The sequence below is a fragment of the Megalopta genalis genome, chromosome 3 (assembly GCF_051020955.1).
Source record: "Megalopta genalis isolate 19385.01 chromosome 3, iyMegGena1_principal, whole genome shotgun sequence".
In the NCBI taxonomy this organism is placed as follows: domain Eukaryota; kingdom Metazoa; phylum Arthropoda; class Insecta; order Hymenoptera; family Halictidae; genus Megalopta; species Megalopta genalis.
This window is the reverse complement of record NC_135015.1, coordinates 23,809,297-23,833,810: the sequence shown is the minus strand read 5'-3', so window position 1 is coordinate 23,833,810 and position 24,514 is coordinate 23,809,297. Positions and strand designations below refer to the sequence as shown.

General features: G+C 40.7%; 4 protein-coding genes and 1 long non-coding RNA gene across 16 annotated transcripts; 4 read left to right on the top strand and 1 right to left on the bottom strand.

Moving 5' to 3' along the window:
* Positions 1 to 111: 111 nt before the first annotated feature.
* Cdk1 (Cyclin-dependent kinase 1) lies at positions 112 to 2,524 on the top strand. Its single transcript, XM_033473585.2, has 4 exons — positions 112 to 312; positions 573 to 868; positions 1,142 to 1,461; positions 1,536 to 2,524. The coding sequence occupies exons 1-4, from the start codon at positions 276 to 278 to the stop codon at positions 1,783 to 1,785; spliced, it is 903 nt and encodes a 300-aa protein (XP_033329476.1). The 5' UTR covers positions 112 to 275; the 3' UTR covers positions 1,786 to 2,524.
* On the bottom strand, positions 2,092 to 6,820 carry LOC117222093 (uncharacterized). Its single transcript, XR_004490617.2, has 2 exons — positions 6,266 to 6,820; positions 2,092 to 5,819 (listed from the first exon to the last, which is right to left on the bottom strand). It is a non-coding gene; the product is annotated as an uncharacterized LOC117222093 (long non-coding RNA).
* On the top strand, positions 2,967 to 5,665 carry LOC117222089 (apolipoprotein D). Of its 2 annotated transcripts, none has more exons than XM_033473587.2 (5): positions 2,967 to 3,124; positions 4,117 to 4,236; positions 4,313 to 4,439; positions 4,695 to 4,790; positions 4,938 to 5,665. In XM_033473587.2, the coding sequence occupies exons 2-5, from the start codon at positions 4,117 to 4,119 to the stop codon at positions 5,405 to 5,407; spliced, it is 813 nt and encodes a 270-aa protein (XP_033329478.1). In that variant the 5' UTR covers positions 2,967 to 3,124; the 3' UTR covers positions 5,408 to 5,665. The 2 variants fall into 2 exon arrangements, with proteins under 2 accessions (XP_033329478.1, XP_076376546.1); XM_076520431.1 differs by lacking the exon at positions 2,967 to 3,124 and adding an exon at positions 3,984 to 4,043.
* LOC117222090 (acidic phospholipase A2 PA4) lies at positions 5,810 to 14,899 on the top strand. 5 transcript variants are annotated; one of them, XM_076520434.1, is made up of 5 exons: positions 5,810 to 6,186; positions 6,332 to 6,383; positions 10,480 to 10,734; positions 11,446 to 11,783; positions 12,234 to 14,899. In XM_076520434.1, exons 3-5 carry the CDS (start codon positions 10,480 to 10,482, stop codon positions 12,331 to 12,333), a joined length of 693 nt encoding a protein of 230 aa, XP_076376549.1. In that variant the 5' UTR covers positions 5,810 to 6,186; positions 6,332 to 6,383; the 3' UTR covers positions 12,334 to 14,899. The 5 variants fall into 5 exon arrangements, with proteins under 5 accessions (XP_076376549.1, XP_033329480.2, XP_076376550.1 ...); XM_033473589.2 differs by lacking the exon at positions 6,332 to 6,383; XM_076520435.1 differs by lacking the exons at positions 5,810 to 6,186; positions 6,332 to 6,383 and adding an exon at positions 6,484 to 6,507.
* A 168-nt stretch (positions 14,900 to 15,067) lies between these two features.
* Positions 15,068 to 24,345, top strand: LIMK1 (LIM domain kinase 1). Of its 7 annotated transcripts, none has more exons than XR_004490614.2 (9): positions 15,085 to 15,797; positions 15,934 to 16,048; positions 16,325 to 16,765; positions 17,185 to 17,277; positions 17,781 to 17,913; positions 17,999 to 18,231; positions 18,316 to 18,541; positions 18,632 to 20,984; positions 21,082 to 24,345. XR_004490614.2 is itself a non-coding variant. In XM_033473563.2 (9 exons), the coding sequence occupies exons 3-9, from the start codon at positions 16,188 to 16,190 to the stop codon at positions 20,876 to 20,878; spliced, it is 3,393 nt and encodes a 1,130-aa protein (XP_033329454.2). In that variant the 5' UTR covers positions 15,085 to 15,424; positions 15,934 to 16,048; positions 16,131 to 16,187; the 3' UTR covers positions 20,879 to 24,345. The 7 variants fall into 7 exon arrangements, 5 of the variants coding, with proteins under 5 accessions (XP_033329452.2, XP_033329454.2, XP_033329455.2 ...); XR_004490613.2 differs by having other exon boundaries at positions 21,062 to 24,345; XM_033473563.2 differs by adding an exon at positions 16,131 to 16,207 and having other exon boundaries at positions 15,085 to 15,424; positions 18,632 to 24,345.
* Positions 24,346 to 24,514: the final 169 nt, after the last annotated feature.

Here is a 24,514-nt window from a genome sequence, read left to right as displayed (position 1 = left end):
TTTGCGAGAAAAAAGGCGGGCTTTGGGAAAACACCTGCGCCCGACTGCACTCGTAGTCATGGCAACAACAATTTTCATTGGCTGGGAAATATCCGACTAATTCCGACGTTGCCCGAACACTATATACATGGCGTACCGACATTTGAATTTGATAGTTACGCGAAGAATCGTTACAAAGTTCGTACATCTGTGGCATTCTAGTACTTACGAAATTTGATATTTCCAAGCTAGGATTGGACATCAATCAGCCTTGGATATACGATTATACCTTCGCCATGGAGAACTTCGTAAAGATCGAGAAAATCGGTGAAGGTGATTTGACGATGCTTTCTCTGCAGGTCATGGTTTTCTAATTTATTTCTCTTTTATCGAGTTTTGCAGAACTTTTTGTGTTGTTGGTTAGAGTGTGATTGATCTTCATCATCTGCAGTTACAAATATTTCTTTTCTGTTCATTTGCAAGTTAATTATTTCTCTAGTATATGTGCATCTTCTTGGTAAAATAAATTCTATTGGCAAGAAATATTATTCGTTGTAAGATAATATGAGCAGTACAGCGAAGGATTTTTTTAGGAACTTATGGAGTAGTTTACAAAGGCAAACACAAGAAAACAGGAGAAATTGTTGCAATGAAGAAGATTCGATTGGAAGTTGATGATGAAGGAATACCATCTACAGCAATTCGTGAAATCTCATTGCTCAAAGAATTAGAACATCCTAATGTTGTCAGATTAATAGATGTGCTAATGGAAGAAACCAAGTTGTATCTTATTTTTGAATATCTTTCTATGGATCTAAAAAAGTACATGGACAGTCTAGGTAGTGGAAAACTATTGGAGCCTAAAATGGTTAAATCTTATCTGTATCAGGTTGGAGACTACAACAGTATACATATCTAGAGCATGGATCAAGGGTGTATTAAAACTACTTTTTTAGAGAATGATATTTTTCATGTTTTCTATACCAAATTTATTGACTTTTTTTCTATGATAAAAATATTTTTTGTCGGAAGCATTTTATGTTCTAATATAGTAGTTCAAACATACTATTAAGTTCAAGGCACTTCTTATTCCATTAAATTCTAGATATTAAATAAAATGCAAAGCAGACTGAATGTATGTTCTAATTATACCTTATTTTAGATTACTTCTGCAATATTATTCTGTCACAAACGTAGAATATTACATCGTGATTTAAAGCCACAAAACCTATTGATCGACAAAGCAGGTGTCATCAAAGTAGCTGATTTTGGTCTTGGAAGAGCATTTGGCATACCAGTTAGGGTATATACGCACGAGGTAGTAACTTTGTGGTATAGAGCACCAGAAATACTTTTAGGTGCCAGTAGATATTCTTGTGCTATTGATATATGGAGCATAGGATGTATATTTGCTGAAATGGCAACTAAGAAGCCACTGTTCCAGGGAGACAGTGAGATCGATCAGTTGTTCAGAATATTTCGGTATAATATATTTATGATATATCCTTGCAATATATTATGTTAATTAATAATAATAAATAATAATTATGTTGCAGTATACTAAGGACACCTACCGAAGAAATATGGCCTGGTGTAACTCAATTATCAGATTATAAGGCTACATTTCCAAATTGGATAACTAATAATTTAAAATCACAAGTAAAAGTGCTAGATAATGATGGGCTTGATCTATTGGAAGCTATGCTTGTTTATGATCCCACACACAGAATATCTGCACGAGCTATTCTGACGCATCCGTTTTTCGATGATTTAAATTTAAATAAATTGCCGACAGCAAAAAATTGAAGAATACGAAGGAATGGTTGTATGTGTATAAGAGATGGTTGATTGTATGTTGCTCAGATTTTGTGACATTTTTATCATGTGACTATATAGGGAATATATCTCAGGGTATTCCGGCAAGCTAATTTATTCCGACGTTAGAACATAGCGTATCAAATATGATGGGACATTCATGAATGGAACAATTATTTCATACTGCACTACAATTACTAGACTCTACATTTAAAATGAATAGCTGATATGTAGAATTGCGAAGATATGAGAACAATTTTATGATATTGTTAAACTATTTTCGGCATATTGAAAATATTAAAAGGAACAATTTATTTTTATTTAATTTCTTTTTCGTACAATCGTTTTTGAAAATAGTTATTTTGTATAAAGATCGGTAGTCTAGTAATTACATTTTGATAATATTAACAATGTTATAAAAGAAACAACCGTCATTTTAACATCTAGCATTCATTTTAACGTTTTATTTGCCCTTATCGTTTATTGATTTAAGTTAAAATTTGATCGAGTATGTGGGTGACCTAAGTTTTTCACAAAAATTTGACAATGTTTTTTAACTTTCTGCTTTTTTTTTGCTACAAGATAGGTAAGATAAAGTTAGTAATTTAATTAAAAATATTTCGTTATTGCTATGTCTATACATATAGCGTTAAAATATTTCAGTTTTGTCCACGCATATCTTCTGTATTTTTATAATCAAATAAACGACGAAAGTATTAATTTAATGGCACTTAATAAGTTTTATCATTAACTTTGTATCTTACAGGTCGATTTGAATGCGAGAGATTTGAAATTTTATTATAAATAATAATCGTAAATGTTTCATCTAAAAGTAAACTTCTCCGATTTCAGTCTTTAACAATTAAGTTACATTGATGTTAGAAGGAAAATGAAATTCTTCGTGGGCATTACCAGTTCTCAGAATGAACAACAAGATTCGCTTATGGAGAAGATGACTCATGTTGTGCAGCATTGTAGAAGTATGAATCAGTACCCGGCCCTTAACACTTTTAAACAAATGTTAGTATTTCACCAAGATTTCCCACAAAGTTTTATATGATCTTTATATGAGCTAGAAATGATCAGGAAATCAATAAGGAAGTATTATGTAGTATCACAATGCCACAAGAAAACGATATATAGAAAAGATAAACTGGAGACATGAGTCAATTATTTCAAGTTCTTTCAGAGTAACGTGTTCACTAACCAGTCACAAGTCCATTCAAAGCGCGCGTCTCGCAATTGGATCAGAGTGGGGATCGTTTCATAAAATCCTCCTTCAGTCTGGTGTTTACAGTACCAGTTCAGAGTTTGACAATACCACATCACCGTAAGTACACTTTCTCTGGCTTCTGAATAAGGCTGTCTCTTGACAGAATACTATATTTCAATTAATTTATTTAAATTTACAAATTTTTAAGACGATTGAACGATTGCTCTATATAATTCTAGACAAAGAAGTCGCTAAACAAGTTCTGAGTTGTTTGGAACAAAGCATTCCATTGTTAGAGGCATAGTAGTTTCTTTTTCTGCTGGCTTTATTGAACTACATACACAGAAATAGATGTTAACTGCCAAGTACATATACGAAAACGATCTCAGAAAAATCCTGTTGGAAGCAACGTCGTGAAATACCGAAATGTAAAATCTGTTAGTCGGTTACATAAAGACGAAATATTGCGCATTTATCTGACTTCGCAGCTTTCACTATGTTAAGAGCATATATTGTTCATATATATTGATTATGGTAAACGTGTACATGTTGAATACTTCTTGAGAAAGAAGGAATCTCCGCGACAAAGGAATCAAGATCACCAGGGTTTACATTATGATCTGTAGTGTTCTCGTTTTTATATAAGACCGAAGGACGTAGTTTCGCTATATATTTAAATTTTTGTTCGTTGTAATAATCAACGAACGATTTTTGCGGAATCTACAACATAAATAATGAGACTATTTAAATTGAAGCAAACGTATAAATAGATCTAGATTTAGATACAGAAAGTAGTTTGGTCTGTTGACCGAAGCTTCTAGGACCGAGGTCAAAGGTGCCAGTAGATAAAGCTTTTTCTTGAAATTCCGGTTTTGAAATCAGTGTTGAAAAGTACGAAGGCCGGATAGAATTAGAATTAGAAACGATTGTTCGGCAACAAACTGCGGAACTTTCTGTATTCGTGATTTATAAAAATGTTCGAAAAATAGCAATGACAGAAAGAAATTTTTCTTTTGAATTTGTCAATGCACTTCTTGTAAGTTTCCGCGATCTATTATTAGATACACTTATCTCTGCAACGAATGAACTTTAATGGATTTTATTTTCAGATGAAGGGGTTATCTTGTTTATTATTAATGGTGGGATGCTTCGCTTTCGCTAAAGCCCACTCGTACCACATGGGCGCATGCCCGCTCGTCGAGCCGTTGCAAGGATTTCAAATGAGTAGAGTCAGTTGAAAATTCAAACTCAAACTTGAGGTCGAAAAATTAATGCGTTATACGAATGAAGTTTTGTCATTTTTAGTTCCTGGGTGTGTGGTACGTAATTCAAAAAACGGAGACAGCCAGCAAATGTATCATTTACAACTATACTCGCGGGGAAGAGCCGGGCGAGTACATTATCGGGCAACATTCTGATCATCCGATATTAGGTAAGATCAATAAGATTTACAGAATTTGAAATGTATCGATGCATACTCCTGAGAGAACTTGAAGAAGGACAAGGTTTTTGCTATGATAGTAGAGGTCATCATGGGTCGATTGTATATATTACTGGAAACCTCTTAGTTAATAAAGAAGCATAACGATGGGTGCCATCGTTGGTTAGTCATAAAAGCATGTCAATAGGATAACTACCTGGCAAGTGGGATGAATTATCCGTAATAAAACGATGCCTCTATGCGCAGGTCTTACGCCATTAAAGCACGAGTACCATTACACCGGTGAATTATCCGTTCCGGACCCGAACGTTGCTGCTCGGATGCAAGTCCGTTTTCCTCTAAGTAAGCATAAGGCGTAATTGAGCTCGATGCAAATTACCGAAGCATTTCTTCCTCTCGGCTGATATTGTCTTTCAAACAACTTCAATGTTAATTTACTTATGTTACCCAATAATCCTCCGGAAATTAATGAAATTAATTTTTTTGTAGGTGTTGCCGGAAGCGCATCCCACGTGGTATTTGCCACCGACTATGATAATTATGCGGGCATTTTCACATGTCAAAAGTTAGCGTTCGCTCATCGCCAGAGCGCGACCCTTCTCTCTAGACACAAAGAATTGGACAAAAGTTTCTTGGACAAGCTGCGCTTCCAGTTGAGCAACTTCGGTGTCGATCCTTTCGAGTTAAGCATAGTCTCGCAAAAGGATTGCCCTAAAGGTAATAACACTTTGGACATCAACGTGGATCCTAACACGTTCACGGCGGAAAACATTGGCAACGCGGTTCGCAAAACCGGTGAAAAACTTGGAGACGGAGTGCAGTGGGTGGCCAGTGCGGGAAGCAAAGTGTACCATAAGTTGACCGGAAGCGAGGAGAAGAGCACGACCAAACCGGAGGAGAACACTAGAGCAGCGATCACCAGGACCTACGAGACCAACGAAGTCGAATGGATACCTTAAACGTTTCATCGAAGGGTATCCCTTATAATTACTTTAACTCTGATCTCAAAGAGGTTCACCGTATTCCTTGTTTTTGATCACAGCATACGATTATCGAAATTACGAGGATATTGATAAATAGATTAGCGACAGATATAGAACGAGAACGAGAGGCTATCGATAAACTAATATTTTTCTATCGACTACTATGCAGGATATAAAACGACGACGATGACGAGCATCGATACGAAATAAAAATTTGTCTAGTTTATTAGCGTACGTCAATCTGCCTTTTTTCTACCTCTCTCGTTTTGTAATGACCCACTATCGTCATTCACATTATCCTTGCTGAAAAATTGTCTGAACAACATGTCCTGATGCTCCATTGAACTTTCGTAGGAACGTTGCCGATAAATTTGTTCGAACACAGCATCTGTAACATAATAAACGAAGAAACGGATGTAACAGTTCCGGTAGAAGTAGTTCAGAGCACCTTAGGCGGCGATTAAATTAATCTAATCGATTTACAACCGGGAGTTGCACGTTCCACGGTTCTAAACATGCGGCGGATCACGTGATTCAGAATCTCCCCAATGCAACGCATCTGGATCATGGGTTCACGTTCATATGTATATCTATGCCCCTGAATATTAGTATCCTGACGATCCGTTTCAACGATCAGTCCGATAGCAACCGTTGCGACGAGACTAAGCGAGACGTCCAGCTACATCCATTCCCCCCGAGACATCCTCGATCTCCCGAACTCGTCAAAGGAAATTTACTTCCAGTAGGAATCGAAGGTGAGTTAAATAGTTAATCGAGAAAAAGTCAAGGAATTCTCCGTGTTTTATACTATATTATCGTTTCCACATTAACAACCTTGTCTCAGCCATTCGTCCGCGAAAACATCAGCACTGTTGAATTCCGAGCATGTATTCTGTGTAGGTGCAACGGTCGCAATATATTTCACTGAAGCGGTCCTACACGAGAAGAATCGGTGAGCGACTGTCTTCGAAAATGAACCAGCGAGAACTCAAGAATATTGAATAGTCGAAACTTGTTCAGCAATGGGAATGATTGTCCATAGTGGAACCATGTTACCATGGGAATGATAGTCCATAGTGGAAGTACTGTTTTTTATTTTCTCGGGAAAATCGATTAGCAGGCCGACCACACTCTCTCTCTCTCTCTCTCTCTCTCTCTCTCTCTCTCTCTCTCTCTCTCTCTCTCTCTCTCTCTCTCTCTCTCTCTCTCTCTCTCTCTCTCTTTCTGTGTGTGTGTGTGTGTGTGTGTGTGTTAATTCTCTGGCCCAATAATTGTCTGGCCCAATTTTTCTCATCATTCTCTGCCATCGAACACTTTGTCCCATGTATCGGAAGCATCATCGTCGCTGAGCCGGTAGCATCCGTAAGACAACAAAGAAGAGAATGCGGTTGCCTACCCGGAGGGTTGTTGCGCACTGCAGCAGCCCGAGTCGCGTTGCAGTCGTTGGGGGGTGGGTGCGCAGAAGTCGCGAGGGTGGTGGTGGTGGTGGTCGACGATGGTGGTAAGGCTGCCAGCAGCTGGCGAACTCGTCCACCTCGGCCTTCCTGTCAGTGAGCTAGCTTCGCGTCATTTCGTTGGTTTGTTGTCAATCCGCTGCAGATTCGATTCCGAGTAGGATCGCGGATCGCGTGTCCTTTCCTCCCTCGACAGTCGTCGAGAACACAGACCACAGGCGGGCGCAGTGTCCGACGCATTGGTACACCGTCGATACACCGGCGTATCCGGCAGCGCGCCTCAACGATTCTCTATCAGAGTAATTTGATCGATTTTCTCATATTTTTCACTCGAACCGTCTTACCGTTAATTTGATAATAGACGTCTCGCGATACCTCGTAACGGCCTATCGCGGCTCTTTTACTGGACGACATTTACCCGGTGTTTGCGTTATTATTAAGACATTTTTCCGGTTCCATGAACTGTGTGATTTGCTCGATCTTCTATTCTTGAGACCTCCGACAAGACGCAGGTACTAGTTGAACCCGTTCACTGCCTGAATTGCAAGTCTGAGTTGCAATTTTCATACAATTTGTTTACTTCATTCTAGTATTTCCGTATGAAGATCGAACGGCTACCGAGTGAATGGCTGTAGCGAATGCGTTAATTGATCGCTTTGCATGTATCTCGTGCAGTGGATTGGTTCTTCAAAGCGCTCGTTTGTTTCTCGCGTTCGTTCGCCATGGTTTCCGAATACTTGCAAATCGATTCTATCGCCAATAAGGTGTTATCCGTTGATCCTCAACCGCAAAAGGATTGTCAATGAAGCTTGGAAACGTTCTTTCAAGTATTGATTCTAAACGAGATCATCCGATTGCATTACGAAAAATGCTTCGATTTAAAAGAACTGTGGAATATTCGGCGGTAATGTTTAATACAGAATCGAGCGTGAACGATGACTGCGTGGAGAGCGGTGCGAGCGATAATAATTCGTAATGACCGGTCCTCGGGCCGACGCGGGACGCGTGTGAAACGTGCGACGAAGGTGGGTCAGAGTCACCGCGTTGATTAGATAGGGTTGTTCGGTCAATGTAATTGACAGGTTCAAGAGACAAGTTCGTCGATGAGGCCTCGTGTGCCAGATTCTCGATCTCCGCTTTCATTTCGCGCAATCTTTTCAAGACCAGCCTCTCGCATCGGACTGAAACACTCTGCTCGATCTGATTGTCTCATCTGAAAGTCCCTCGATCAAGACTCGACAACGTCCCTCGTTTATCAAGCACTCTTCGCGATCGTTTGTTCAAACAGTTGAGGTGTTTGTTACAAGATAAAGAGAAAGCGTTTGTCCTAGTCTTGCAAGAGATTCGTTGCATCAAATGTTTCGCATACTTCTTATTTTTAGTAGACATTCCAGTGGGATTTCGTTCTGTATCATCAGTACGTGTCACCTGTTGCTCGAAATTGCGTCAGAGAGATCAACAACCGAAACAATCGTCTTCATTTCCAGCCGTGTTTATCAATAGCGAGAGCTCGTTTCTTTCGGTGTCTCTTAGTCTTCTTCGTACGTTCAGCCAAAAGGCTTATTGCTGTCGAGCGGACCATAAACGGTTCCCCTTTCGAGTTTTTCGGCACCTCGCGTTTCATCTTGCGCAATCTGCTCAAGAAACGAAACACTCGAGATCCTTCGGGTTGCAGACTGTTTATTCGCGATTCATTCGTCGCGCAATAGACGCCGACTTCGGCTCCGACTCGAAGGAAGGACAACCGGAGCGATGTCTTTGGCCTTTGTTTCTTATCTCCCGGCGACCTTGAATCGATCTGACCTTTGGAGACGGTTCTCGGGAGAAGTGAAACGAGCATCAGTCGGTTCGCGAGCCTCCGAGTCATTGGTTCGGGGGTTCCTACGCGAGTTTTCTTCGTTTCACGAGTCTCGGACACTTCGAATTCGTTCAACTTGCAATCTTCGGAAAGACAAGCGAGACGATACATCGGCAATTCCGCGGAGTTTCTGTGAACTTGGTTTCTTGATTTCTTCTACCTGTTCATCTTCCGGCTCGGAGTCCAGTGAATCCTGAAGAGATTCGATCTTGGGCCGAACAGTGTCTTCCAATTTGTGTCTATTTTCCTGAACAAGCCGTAAGCATTTCTATACTTTTCACTACGAAGGGAACGAATAACGACGACAGTAACCAACCAAGGAAACTTATTAAACTTATTAAATAACGAGATCTCCCAGCGTTTGTTCGCGTTGCTTTGCATTTTGCAATGTGAACAACGTTACAGGAAATGCGAGAACAGAGCGTAGAACGAGCAAAAACCGTGTTGCTCGAGTCTTGACACTGAAACGAAGGATTATGCTAATAATGGAATCGTACAGCGGCATCATTAGCACGATCGTTTCCATGAATTAATTTTAAAAAACTTGCTTATACCTGCAAGGACAACCGCGCGATCGATATCTAAGTTGTATCTACCGTTTGGTCGCCTTGAGGCGAGTCGTTCGAAATTTGAACGCATCATCGGTCGGAGATTCCATCCTGCGTAAGACAGCTCTGAAGAAACCGACAGTCTAAATTCCCGATCAGTGAAATAAGTAAATGTCTGGTTATTTACGGGCAGGGGTGTATCTAGATGGAAAGATAGAGGGTAGAAATTCGAGGCGACCGAGATTTCCTTGGCTATCGATAGGCCATCGAGTGGCAAGTTTAATTCGGATCGAACGCATTCTGGATCCTCTTGTTTCGTTAAAAACCTATTTCGTCTTGTCGAGCACAGGTACGACGAATCGTTCGACTCGCTTTAATCGATCTACCCTCCCCCCCCCATCCCCCGGTTGGCTTGTTAAAGCGACCGGAATTCCTGCAGGGCAATCTGTGTCTGCAAGCCGGCGGGCTGACGTGTGTCGAAACGATAGATTAACGATAGATTAACAAAGAAAAACCCATACTGCCCTGTCACGTAATGCAATCTGTTCTCATTAGAGCTCCCTGGGTCCTGGAAGGGAAGGTCCCCTTGGACCTTCGTGGGGACACGGCAGCATGGAAATGGACCCTCCGGTAGATTTCCATGGGTCTATTTTTACTCCGAACGCTAAATAAATTGCCGTAAAGAGATCCGATACGAAGCAAACCCCCTATATGCTAAAAGCTGGGTTCGGAATTGTTGACAACAATTTCAACGTTAAAACATCTTTGGCTAGCCGGCTAAACAAATGGTATGCTCGGAATCGGTAAAATGCATCGTCTCGGCGTGTTTAACCGAAAGAGTACCATCGATGTCGATACATATTTGTGGAGTCGACGCGATGGGGTTCAAACATTGTGCAACATCTGCGAATCGTTGACCGAGTGTCCTCATTCAATATATTAACGCGCCTGTCGGTGATCCTTGCCCCGATAGATCGATGGAATCCGAAATTCTTGTTGGATGCGATAGGAAGTTTCCAAATAAAACCGAGGTCTTTCCACTCGAACCGTGTAGAAAGGATCGCCGAGTGATGTAATTGATGACCGTCGCTGAACGGCAATGAACGCGATTAGCATGGTTTTAGCGGATTTTCGATCAAGGAGATTATTGAATCTTGCTGTTCTAACATTGTCGATTCGATTTTGCAGATGCTGGCGATAGCGGTACTGCTCGCGGCAACGATCTGGAGCCACGAAGCCCAGGGCAGCGTTCTAGTGGCAGACATGGCTATGTCTAGGATGGTTGAACTGAAAACGGATGCGCCGTTCTGCGCCCTGTACACCGACCGCGGCGTCATACAGAGGATGGTGCTCGGCGCCGACCCTAAGAAAGTTCGGCAAATGTCCAGCAACCTGGTCGCCGACCTCGAAGAAACTTGCAAAGCCTCCCGGGACAAGGGAAAGGTAGAGCGTGGCCTTGCTCGCACAGTCAGATCTTCGACTCGGACGCGGACACCTTCGTAAAACCGATTAACATTTCAGAGACACGAATCCCGCTTGCCTCTCCACTGTCTCTCCGCGATCTCGTAATATCATAATATTTGTCCCACCCGTTGTTCAACGCTTATTCGCGTACATTCTCTTAACACCGCAGGCTGCTGCTCTTGAACTCTAAACGAAAACGGTCGGTCTCCCTGAATGTTCATCGGCGATCTGTAAAATCATTTTACGCGGTAACGTCGTAACGAGTTGATCTGACTGTGACGCAACCAACGTCCTTCCGATTCGAGTCGAATATAACAGCGTTACCCTGCACATCAGCCTTTGAAACCCATCGCGTCAAGCTCCTTTCGCGCAAATTGCTCGATCGGGACGTTCTCTCGCTTCATCGCGCCGCGTTCTCCGAATTCGACTGTTCGCTTCGATCGTTAACGAGATTATGTTTACGAGATTGTGTTTTATGATTATGTTTACGAGATTATTCCTTGAACGAGATTACCGATTTCTCTCTTTCTTTCTTTCTTTCTCGGCTTCGAGTGACCGATCTTTGATCGGAAGTAAGATTCAAAGAGAGAGATCAATTGACAAGGAAGAGTAAATAGGGTAAAATGATAGTGAAACATGAACAATATAACGATAATCGGTAAACGACTGAAACGAATAAATTGTCGACAGAACCAGCCCGCAGGCGGTGGACTAATCTATCCGGGAACAAAATGGTGCGGACCGGGTACTTTGGCCACGTCGTACGACGAGTTGGGAAAACACGCGTCGGAAGACGCCTGTTGCAGAGAACACGATCATTGCCCGGTCACGCTCGGTCCGCAAGAGTGCATCCACGGGATTTGTAACAATTCGCCGTTCACCAGATCCCATTGCGACTGCGACGCCAAGTTCCGCAGATGTCTACAAAACCTGAACTCGGAGGTAGCGAACACCCTCGGCGCTCTCTTCTTCAATGTAATACAGGTCACCTGCTTCAAAGAGAGACGCCCGTGCTCCCAATGGCAGAGGTAAGACTACTTTTCTCGTATCGCTGGCGTTCAACCATGGCGTATCGTTCGGCCAATTTTATCATCGATTAGTAGACACCGCGAACTTTTATGTGAAATAAAAATTGCCTGCATCGATCGCAAGAAATTCTTAACGATTCTTACGCGGGACATCCTTTAGTTGCCCGTTGGAGTGGGAGAACTCGGCAAAGTTCGAGGCACCGGTACCGCGAGACTTCCACACCAAAAAGATTCTATTCCTGAAGACGTTCCTGAGAGCATTGCGCGAGGGCCTTAAACAGAAACAGCAATATCATCTCGGCAGAGCTTCATGAAACTGTAGTAATCTTCTAAAGATCAAATTTCTGCAGGGTGTTGGCGTCGATTTTGGTGTTGGTTTATTTACGCCGCTGGTGGTGGTGGGATTTGGGGACCCTCGGTGCTTTCTGTGACGAGTTTCATTTGTTTCAGGAACGGATACGCCGAGTCCGAGTCGAACCGCTTGTGCTCCCAATACAATTTCCGTCCCAGCGACAAGTATGTGCCGCTGATGCCTCTGAACATCAACTAGCTATTGCGAAAACGCAAGAAGCCCGGACCGGACAGCCCTTGAAGTGCTGTTGTCAGTTAACAGAGTCTGAGTGAGCAGAACAATTGCGCGTGTCTCAACCGTCAAATCGTTTTATCCGCATGCTACCTGTATATCATTTCCGAATCAACCGGAGAACAGCCGGCAAAGTTTTCTCCGTATGTTACGCTAATTCTGTACGCACAGCTCGAGCGAAAGGCTGTGAACCCGCTCTTGAAAGCGCCGATCTCGATTCAAGGATGAGCGCAGAAATTCGTTGGCGAAACAGTGACCATCTGGAACCGAGAAACATTTGTATAACTACGAGAACGGCTCTGCGTTTGTTTCACGCGTTTTACTCGTCGGCCTTGCCGATTCCGGCGCATTAAACGCGTGCAACGCCCGCAATGCGTTCCTCGAGGCCAACCGCCGGCTAGTTTATTCGATCGCCCTTCCTAGGTAGCAGTTTTACAGGTAAACACGAAGTCAATAAACGAACAAACCCAATTTGCCAACAATTCGCAATCGTCTTGAAAGCGAAAAGAACCGACACGCAAGTTTTTTAGTTTCTTCCAAATTAGTTTCTCTAATTTGGAAGAAATCTAATTTAGTTTCTAAATTCCTACAAAGTAAATCGATTCGCCGAAAGAAATTATACTGAACCTGTATTGTCGATAACACGATTTTACAATTACTGCTCAATTTTACTCTTTAATTGTATGCAACTTTAACGCCAGAACTATCGGACGACCGCAAAATTCTTTATTCTGTATGCGCCAGCATCGGGTAACAGAGACAGGAGACTGAAAATCGATTCGTTTATTCGATGTTAATAAAATTAACAATATCGACAACAAATGACCGCGATACTTCTATCGTACATCTATAGTATCGCTCGATACTTCTAGCGTTAAAGGTAATTTAGAGGGGTAGGCCTTCTGATTGATCGTTGGTGTTGGAGATCGTGAGAACGAGCGAAGGAGTAAGGGAGCTCTGATATTAAATAAATGAAATTAACGATCGAAGAGGGAGGACCTCATCCCATCTATATTATTGCAACAAGGTTCGCGTTTCTTGCATATCACTCGTCGCCTTTGCACTACAACGAAACGTGCATGCGATTGCATAATCGACTAGTAGCATTTGCAACGATACCATTTAAATTAAGACTCTTTATTAGATTAATGCGACAGCGGTAGCAATAGAAATTCTACGAATGAAATCGCTCGCGCATCAATCTGATAAATCGATAAAGAACTAATGGATTCCTCTCAAGGTTTACGATTTTCTAATCTTTGATAATTCGAAGGTGTTTTGTCTAGAGTCTAGATCGTACCGATTCGAAAGCGTTTAACGAAAACTATTAGCAGCGTAGCTTACAGTTAGTTTTCTAGCACAGAATACCAAATATCGTACTAGATGCTCTAATACTGTTCAAAAATAATTGGATATGAGCGATTATCTCGAATGACTCTCAGTAGGAGAAAAAGAACGACATTTACTATTTACCAATTACAGTACGAAAGAGTAATCAATGATGGCGACTCTGCACAATCTCTACTGTGATTCGATTAAAGACGTAGACTTGCTACAATTTTACTCGTAGTGTAAGTAACTCTGTCCGTTATTTGCGACTTTCTAGTGCAAATAATCGATGCGTCCAGAAAAGATGTACGGATTCGTTGATACCTCCAGAAGGTCGGCCGGGAAAGCGTGCAATTGATTTTTACCGAGTCACACAATTGCTTTTCCAAAATACCTCAGTGACATGTTTTTTTTCCTAACGACCTTCAGTCTTTTTATTCCGACGATACGGTGCTGATCTCGATAATCGAGAGAACAAATTCTGCCCAGTTTCAATTAATAATCATTGGACTGCGAATCTTTGTACGAATCTTTATAAGAATCTTTATGCGAACTCTTATGCGTTTGTGTGGCACTTGTAATTTTATAGGATACAAGGCGGCAAAACCAGGTTTTCTGTACATTTTTGTTTTCTTTTTATCGGATAGAGATCCGCAATCTAATAATTCCTAATTCTATCTTGAAGGCAAAATGTAGCACTGAAAATATATTTTTGAATATTTATTGTACAGCAAATCGGATTGTCGAGATTATTAATCGTGTTGAACGAATACGAGACGACTACATATTTCTAAGTACACGAATTTTCAATTACTATATACACACAATACTAGAATATATATTAGTTTATTATAATATACTACTATTATAACATTACGTTCACACGTAATACTGTTTGTTGCTTGTACCATTTATTTATACATACTTTTTATTCTACTGCGATTTTCTTCCTGATCATAATTAAAACAATTACTAGAAACTGTAAAAGTTAACGAGAAATGTAAAATATATTTATACGTATGTACATATATATTTTTACGTTTCTCGTTGTTACATCCAACGCAATATCTACACGCTTTGGTGATGCAGATATATTTTCTTTTAAATAGGAAGAAAATTGAAACGTTAGAAAAATGAATTATACTCTAATTATACTGTTTTCAAATAAGGATCAGATATTATGAGAATAAATGACTACCTCCCAGCAGATGAAAGATTATTTAAACGGTAGAGTAGTTTTGTTCCAGATGTGCCGTGGCATTTGAAACGTTTATAGTTCAAACGTTTGAAATTTCGCGGCATTCTCCATCTGCGACATCTGTCAACGCCCACGCGAAACTGTGCGCGCTCTATGTATGTATATGTACTCGGTGGTTGAGGCGCGGAGTGGGAGCGTGTCAGTTCTAGATGCTGTGATGGATGAAGTTTCGTCAAACGGTACGTCTTTTTCGACGAAAGTTCCGAGTTGCATTCCGATGAAAGTGAATGGATTCACAGTGTAGAGAGTGAAAACGTTTCCGACTTTGTGTCGCAACGAAACGATTCACCGAGAATTTCGCGTGGTTCGCTGGACGCTTCGCGGATCGCGTGGGCGTCCTGCCTTCCGAGTTCCGAGTCTCCTGGCCCACGCTCTTCGCAACACTTTATTTACGCGTTCTCCTCGATCGCTACGTTCCCCGATAACACGATCGTTAACGCGCCACCGTATCGGAGACCCATAATGATCCAGGTGACACGTTTCATTAATTGACAATTACGAAAAACCCCCTCGAGAGAATCTTATAGTTTGTCGTTAGCTGGTTGATATACTGGTTGACGCACTGGTTGATATACCAGTTGATATACTGGTTGTATGGAACCAGCTTTCCCCTGATGCTTACCTAAACGTTTAATCGTGAATCACGTTTCCTGCGTACCGCACGTCCCCGACGCGTTCATTTTTCCGCAGCATCAGAACGGATTTGTTTTCGCAACTGTTACCAGCTCGATGAATTCGAAATTCGACGCCGGATTCGCCGTTCACAACATCCTAGGACTCTTGCAAAAAAGCACACGCGTCTACGTGTATGTAAATATACAAGACAGGATCAAGGAAAAACTATGTAAACATTTCTGCTAGCCAACTGAACGTGACATTTCAGAGAAACAGAATCGAATGAAGTTTCTTTGTCGTCCTGTGTATTACAAGAATTCGTTGTTGAGATCAGAATTATAATTTTTTTGTTTGATCTATGTTAGACCAAGCAAGAGGGGAAAGCGGAGGGACAATAACTTGCGCTGGTTGTCTCAATGCCATTGACGAAGACGAGTTTATCCAGGCTCTGAACCAGATATGGCACATCGACTGTTTTCGGTATGTAATCGTTACAGAATGGTCCTTGTCTTCTAAATATTATGCATTAAAATCCTGCTAAAATAGACTTACCAATTTTTAGAATTAAAGATATCAAAAAAGAAGCGGAATTCCCTCTTGTTTAAGTCACTTTTACGAAATGACCACTGCCTGCCATAGGTAACTCGAGGTTTCCCTTATTTCAAGATTCAGCAAATTTATGGATTCCCAGGAACTTCGATAATTTAGGTATTTATGAATTGAATGATATATCAAGAAAATTTTTTATCTTTGCAGGTGTTCTGCTTGCGACGTTGGTCTCTCATCGTGGTACTTTGAGAAGGATGGTTTGCTTTTTTGCAAGGATGATTACTGGGCTGCCTATGGGGAGGCCTGCCAAGGTTGCGGCCAAATCATCACAGGTCCTGTTATGCTGGCAGGAGATCACAAATTTCATCCAGAATGTTTTGCCTGCAACTCTTGTGGAGCGTTTATCGGGGATGGAGAGAGTTACGCGTTGGTTGAAAGGTCCAAACTCTATTGCGGATGTTGTTACAAGAGGCAAATGCAACCAATCAATAGGACAGCCAACTGTCCATTTGCTAGAAAACCGCACAGCATCAGGCTAGTGGAAATACCTCCTACCACTTCCGATTCAGAGAAGCAGAGAGGAATCAAACTGACATTAGACACAACTCCTAGTCCTAGAAATTGTGGAGCTTTGCTTCGTATATCAGAGTATGTATATAAACTGTGTACAATTTACTTATACATTCTTTTATTATATTTTTTCTGTCTACATTCAGTATTGTTTATCGAAAAATGTTGAAACCCATTTGCCTTTTTGCCTCTTTTGCTTTAATCGTTTCAAGTATAAATTCTAGCTATTGAAGAATGCATGCGTTTCGTTTAAAACGACTTTATATCGAACGCGCGAGAATTGTCTACTTTGATGAGAAATCAATTAAAAATATCAAGAGATTTGTATACAACAAGAGTAGGAAATTTTCATTTCTAAAACAAACAATGTTCTTGTACAACGTTAAATTATACATTAATAAAGCTTCTCTAAAATATTTAACCTTGCATGAATAATTCTGTGGTATTTAAGAATCGCTATAGATCACAGCCTTTAATAACTTTGAACTAAAACACAGGTTAATGAGAAATGTTCGTGGAAAGATCAGTAAGCTGCTGGCCTCTGTGATGGAGGTTCTATTTAGGCTATGCTGCCACTTCTCTAATCATAGGTACAGCATAATAAATAAATAATATGCACTAGATACTGTGTCGTTTATTAATTAGGTGTGTGTACTTGGTAGTTGCCACTTAACTGCACGCAAAATACGTATCTTGTGCAATATAGGTATCTTGTCTAAAATATCAACTGTTCGTATATTAATATGTATTACATTGTTTTGTAAGCATGTACCATATCAAGGAGGAAATTATAGTTTGTTTATATATATATATTTCACGTTACATTTTTTTTACGCGTTTGTACTGCACCATTTCGAAGTTATTAGAGTTTGTACATTGTACACATTACACCTTTCTGCGTATCAGCTTGCAAAAGAATGTAAAGTAGCCATTCGATACCCAACGATAATTTGATTAATAAATATCTCTCCTGATTCTCATTATAATATGATCGCACATGGTCGAATATCTGTTAAATGCACGCAAAATATTGCATGTATTGTTACAACAACTATTTATAAACATTGGGAATGTCACGCGAAACGTGTTACAGACTGAATGTATCCAGTGATCTCATTTCCTTACACATTGGAGATCGAATACTCGAAGTAAATGGTACACCAGTCAAGGATCAGCCCATAGAAAGCATAGAAAATCTGATACAACATTCGGACACCGTTCTACAGGTGAATATCAGCGTTGCAAATCATTTTCTTTTTCTTGCATTGAACATAGTAACTAATGCAATGTGACTGCATTCATTTTTTTCAGTTGACCATCGAGCATGACCCGGATGCAGTTTCGCGAAGACCCGCCTATTCTTCGCCGTCCGCGGTTATGTTGACATCTATAGGAAGTCCAAAAACCAGTACAGAGGGCAAAGAACGGTTGTTCAAACGACGGGACGAAGGTTACATTAGCGGAACACGAAGCAGACAATTAAGAAGGACGCGAGATCCTATGCACAAGGAGCGCAGCAGCTCCATGTCGAGATTACTCGATGGGTATGGAATTTATTACCGGATAAAAAGTATCGCGGAAATTCCTTCTGTAATAGGTATAGTACTAAGCGTATAATGTTATTGTAGATCTACAACGAATCCCACATGCGACTTGAGCAGAACAAGGTCCTTTCGAGTGGAGCCAAAGAATCAAAGAATATTTCGTGCCAGCGACCTGGTGAAGGGAGAACTTTTGGGCACAGGATTCTTCGGCCAAGTATTCAAGGTGACGCACAGAGACACCAACGAGGTCATGGTATTGAAAGAATTGTACAGAGTGGACGAGGAAGCTCAGAAGAATTTCTTGAAAGAGGTCAGTCTTCTGCAAATGATATTAATGTAAAACCTCCCGATATAGTTTGCTATGTATGTAGGTTGATTGGATATTTTATTTTATTATTAGGTAGCCGTACTGCGGTCATTGCATCACAACAACGTTCTCCGATTCATTGGGGTGCTTTACAAAGACAAGAAACTCCATCTGGTCACAGAGTACATAGCGGGCGGAACTCTGAGAGCTCTGCTCCACGACACGAACGAAGTTCTGCCGTGGGAACAGCGGACGTCCTTCGCGAAAGACATCGCCGCCGGCATGGCGTATCTACATTCCATGAACATCATTCATCGAGACTTGAATTCGCATAACTGTTTGGTACGCGAAGACAAAACTGTGGTCGTCGCCGATTTTGGTCTGGCCAGAATAATACAGAACGGTAATTCGCCGGATAATCGCAAATACAGTAGACATTCCGACGGAGAAGCGAGAACGTCCAAGAAAGAACGGAAGAAAAGGTACACAGTGGTGGGAAATCCGTATTGGATGGCCCCCGAGATGATGAAGGGCAACAAGTACGACGAGAAGGTCGACATATTCAGTTTCGGCATCGTTGTGTGCGAGATCATAGGGCGAGTCCAAGCTGACCCCGATTATCTGCCAAGATCGTCGGATTTCGGTCTAAACCAAAATGTTTTTAAAGAGAAATTTTGCCTGAATTGCCCCGAGATGTTCTACAGGATAGCATTCCTCTGCTGCGACTTGAATCCCGATAAGAGGCCACCGTTCGAGCTGATGCAGGTCTGGCTAGAGGGATTGGCGATGCATTTAGCGGTGGGTGCTGAATTACCGGTGGATCTGGAGTTCGATATCAGGAACTATACCGGGACCAGTACAAGCACCAGCGAGTCAACCACTCCGGATACCCTTGCGCCGCAACTAAAACCCATAAAAGAGGGCCAGATCCATCAAGAGAAGAAACGGTGCAGCGGATGCGACGATAGTACTCTTGAACGCGAGGAATCTGTCCAGAGTGGTAACACGCTTCAAGTGCCTGACGCGATCACCTCGAAGGGAAGGTACACAAGACAGAACAGCAAAACGAACGAATCACCAGGGAACACGAGTCGGTACGCGCGTCAAAATTCCAGGTCGAAAGACAGCAGCGAGAAGCTCGATACGATCGTGTCTCCAGAGACCGGTGGTTTCGCCGGATGCTTTGCCAGGCAGAAGTCTGTTGAATCGTCGTCGCGTTTCCCCAACAATAACAAAGACGACAAAACCTGTTGCACAAAGCAAACCGAACAGTCCGACTGTAATCTGAAACGAATACTCACCATCGAGAATGTCCGGTACGTAGGCAGAGCTAGTCCGTGCATTTTATCGGACACTCCGAACGAATACACTGTCGACAGCAAATGCTCGTACAAGGTCAATAATAACATCAACTCGAAACCGGAAATAGTGAAGACCAAGCTGGAGAATAAATTCAAGATGCCGGATGCAAGTTCCGTAAGCGCCTACCTGAGGCAAATCGGCAAATCCGCGAGCACCACGGAGACGGAGTACAAGCAGGACAGCCAAAGTGGCAACACGGACTCGAAGAAAGCCGGTGATAGAAGTAACGAGACCCCGAAGTCGGTAGGTTCGTACTTGAGAAGAACAAAGATCTCGCCTACAAAGGAAACACCAAAGAATGCGTTTTCGCCGCAGATTAATAATCAATTTGAAGCTGGTACTTCGCTGCAATCAAAACTAACCGTAAGCTCGGTGAAAATGAACGATAATGAGCCGGTGAACGAAAGGATAGTCAGACAGGACAGCAACGCCTCCGACATCAGTAGCATTCTGTCCAGACAAGGGAGCCTCACAGTACTAGACTGCTCGGCTAACAAGGACAAGGTTTGCAAAGAGTGTTCTCCTTTGAATACTTTGCAGAAGGAAGATACCCAGAAGAACAAGAATTTGTATTACACCGACAGCCTCTACTCGAACACGAGCATCTCGAAGAACGACGATCTTCTCATATACAACGTGCAAACAGAGATTAACGCCGAGACTAAGAGAAACCACCGTGTCCAGGCCATCCAAGACCCCTCCGAGTTAGATTCCGATCCGAAGAAATCTGTATACGACGGCAACAAGCTGCCCAGCTCGTTGGCAGAGTATAGTGGTTGTTACAAGAATGTGGATCTGTGCAGGCAAGACAGCTTCGGCTCCGACAGTGCGGTAGGCACCATGAGGAGTGATTTTTTCGCGGATTTGGACTTTGTTCAGTTAAGGGATGGCAGACACACGCCGGATTTGTGCCATACTCCCGACAGGTGTTGCACGCCTAACCGGGCGACGTCGCCGATTGAAAGCACAGCCTTGTGAGACCCCGAGATAGGCCATAAGGATGAACATAAAGAGAGGAAACAAACGAATCTCACTCCACTAATTTGATCTCTGCGATCTAGCGGCTTAACCCTGATTAAAGCTGGTAGGATAACTCGTTAAGATTTTGAACATTTCGTAACCATTTTGAAGCCATACGAACCATTCAACAGCCACACAAAGTATTATCAACGTGTTTCTAGGTATTCAGTGTGGCTGCCGCAGTGTCCAACTGAAACCTATCTCCATTGGTTTCTACGGTCATCTTATGGTCTTCAAAGTATTTTGGATACTTCGCGTCTTTTGTCAGAAGGTGCATTCCCGCGTAAATCTTGCCTAGCGGTTTTTTCTATAAGCGCGAGTTCAATGTAATTTATAAGACTAACGAAAGCATTCCATCCAGAATTCTATCTGATGCGATCGAAATCGGTAGAAGAAACGCGTGCTTGGGAAAGTAGTCCTAAAATCGCTACACCGATCGATGTCAATTCTCATCGGCGAACCCTCCACCGTTTCTCCTATAATCTTTTTTCGAAGTATGGGATTTCTTATTACACTTCGAAGCTGTAAACATTCTGTAGAGTCAGTTTGTAGAATAGAAAATGTAAAAAATTATATCTTTTATCGGATACGAGGATGTACATCGTACTGTAAAATATTATCTGCGTATAGAACGATGCCATGTGTGGTGTGCATGTACAGAAGATTGAGACACGTATGAAAAGTCGAGACACATCAATTATATCTTTGTTATACGTCTCGAAGAACAAGCCAGATCAGTTTGATATTTGATTCTTTCGTTTTGACGTTTCCAAGTTGCTCGTTGAACTCTTTCCAGCATCTGTTATCTCTCTCTCTCTCTCTCTCTCTCTCTCTCTCTCTCTCTCTCACACACACACACACACACACACACACACACACTTCGTCCTCTTCTTTTATTATTTATTTTCATCGGTAGTTGGATACTAGCAGTTCTTACTCGTAGCAAAGATATAAGTGATGTTGAACTAAATAGTTTGGTGTGTATAATACGAAGAATGTACATATAGTTTTGTATATATATATATACTCCAAGATTCGTCACGTTCAAAACACTGTTTACAAAACATATATTTAATAGTAACAAAAAAAAGAAGCTTTATATTGATAATGTAGAGACGGAAAGTTCTTTTGATACTATTAAACGAAAACATACTTCTATTCTAATCGAAATAAGCGTAAGCGAAATGTTCCCTAATTTTATCAAGGAGGAATGCAATTGCAAAGACAGCACTTAAGCAATAGTTTTACGGTGGAACTTATGATTCTTCTGCAGAGAAATAAATATATGTGTATACATACACACATCTGTGTACGCATATACATACACGACATAAGACAAATTTGTTTTTATACGAAGTATTTATATATATAAAAAAAAAGAAAAACACCAGAGCACATTTTGTGTTGCACGCGTTCGAAAAGTTATCATTTTACTCTTCTTACCCGTGTTTCTTTGCTAACTCGAATTCTTTGATTCTTATTTTTTAATCGATGCTATCGGAGATCATTGAAATTCCTTTTCTTTCTTCGTCCAGTAGTTAAATTTAAATGAGATTTTATTGAACGGTTGTGCCGTTATTACGAAAATATTCGTTGCACCAAATAAAAGTTTGTTATCTGTGATAAAAAGTATTTTGAAGCTGTCTACGTATAATAGAACAGATTATCCGAAGGAAATTCCAGAGAACTGTTGGCTGAGGAGAAAGAAACCCCAATTATAAGTAGATGCCTGCAACGCCATACAGACGAAAATGAGAGCCAATTCTTGAAAAAAAATACTATTTCGACAATATATCGAATACGTGCAATAAACTTAGACTTTGCAAGTAACACTTGTACTACAAGACAACAAAAGAACAACAAATAATCATGGCTTTGCGAGACGAGTGTATGCGATAAAAATATCGAAAACTTAAAACATGAATTATTACTTAAATAAAGAAACATTTCAAAGAATTCTTCGATGAAAAAATAAACAGTATTGGAACGTTTGAAAGTTGTTAATCAGGCGTTTCAAATATATTGAATTGCATGATTTCACGATCGAAGTGTCTAGAAATATGCGCCACTACTCTCGAGAGACACGAGAATTTTTCGCAAAATACATATTGAATTTTCTGCGAATTCAAAGAACACTGAAACGTTTAATCAAAATTGTATCGAATCAGGCGAGAGACTCTATCGTCTTACAATTAGTTCCGAAAATTCCTGGTACACGAGAGACATGCGTATTTAATAAAAAAAAAGAAATAAAAGTAATAATAAGAAAAACATCTGCGTAACGAAGAACTAATTAATCGAACAATATATTAATAATCACAAGTATATCATGTAAAGTAACAGAGACGAACTCGTTATAAAACGTTTTCAAAGAACAGTATTAGACTCGTTATCGTTGCTTATTAAATCATGACTGGACTGCGGATTTTGTGTATTCACGTTGTTCAGAGTATTCGCAGTGTGTATTATTCTTAGAAGATATATACGGTTGGTGGGAAACAGTTGAACAAGTTTGAAAAGTTTCATGTGCTTTTTCGTGTTGCTACATTCTAACGAAACTTGATAATCCATAAGTAAGATATAGAATAAATGAACTTTTTTGTTCGACTCGATTTTGAAATTTCGGTAAATGCATAAATATTCGCAGTCGACTCATAATGGACATAGTACACACAAGTAGGAGGTTGTAGACAAGCAACGGGCACAAAAAAAAAACAAAGAGAAGGAGAGTAAAAACATGTATAAAAAGAGGATGAAAAAACTCCTGGAACCAGTCGTTAGACACTAATTATTTTTATAGTCTCTGTAAGTTTGGACTGTTTGCAAATTTATTTTTCTTTACTCTGCGAGAAGAGACGGGAAGTGCGGAGATTGAGAGTGTCGAGCTGCTACATGCATATGTATATTCTGATTGCGAGTAGTAACGGCACGGATCCTAGGAAATTCTATGAAATTTCGATACTTTCCTGACACACGTCTGCTACCAAAATCGTCGAAGAAAAGATCATTGAATCCCTAACGGAAAGCAATAAGTTGATAGTATTGGCTTAATACCTAAAATAAAGGTTGGATAACGATAACCGTAACGCACTTCAAATTCAACATTTTGTTTTGGTGTACACACGATTCTCCCCGATAATTGCTCAAGATTCTCGACGTCAGAGTAAAATCGTTTGTCCTATGAATCCAATAGCACTGATTAAGTTACCGATTACCTTTTCAAATCATTTCCCCATGTCGAGACTAATGCAACTAGGGAACAATACATTTTTGTTTAACGTTATAACAAAATAAAAAAAACTAAATGGTTGAGACTTTACTTATAATTATTAGGAGACATTCGAATGTTACGTTTAGGGAAAATAATTACAAAAACCGATACAAGATCTAGACAATTTATAATGAAATATACAATTTAACGGAAACGCATTGTTTATTGATTTATTCTTCCAATAATACCGATACGCAACGCCTGTTTATTTAAAAAAAACAGTGTTTGCCTTATAATGTTGCTTATTTAATTTAGATAGAATAAAATTTCGAACTCACTTTTCTCTTGAATTAATAAAAACACTCGTGTTAATTAATGAAACA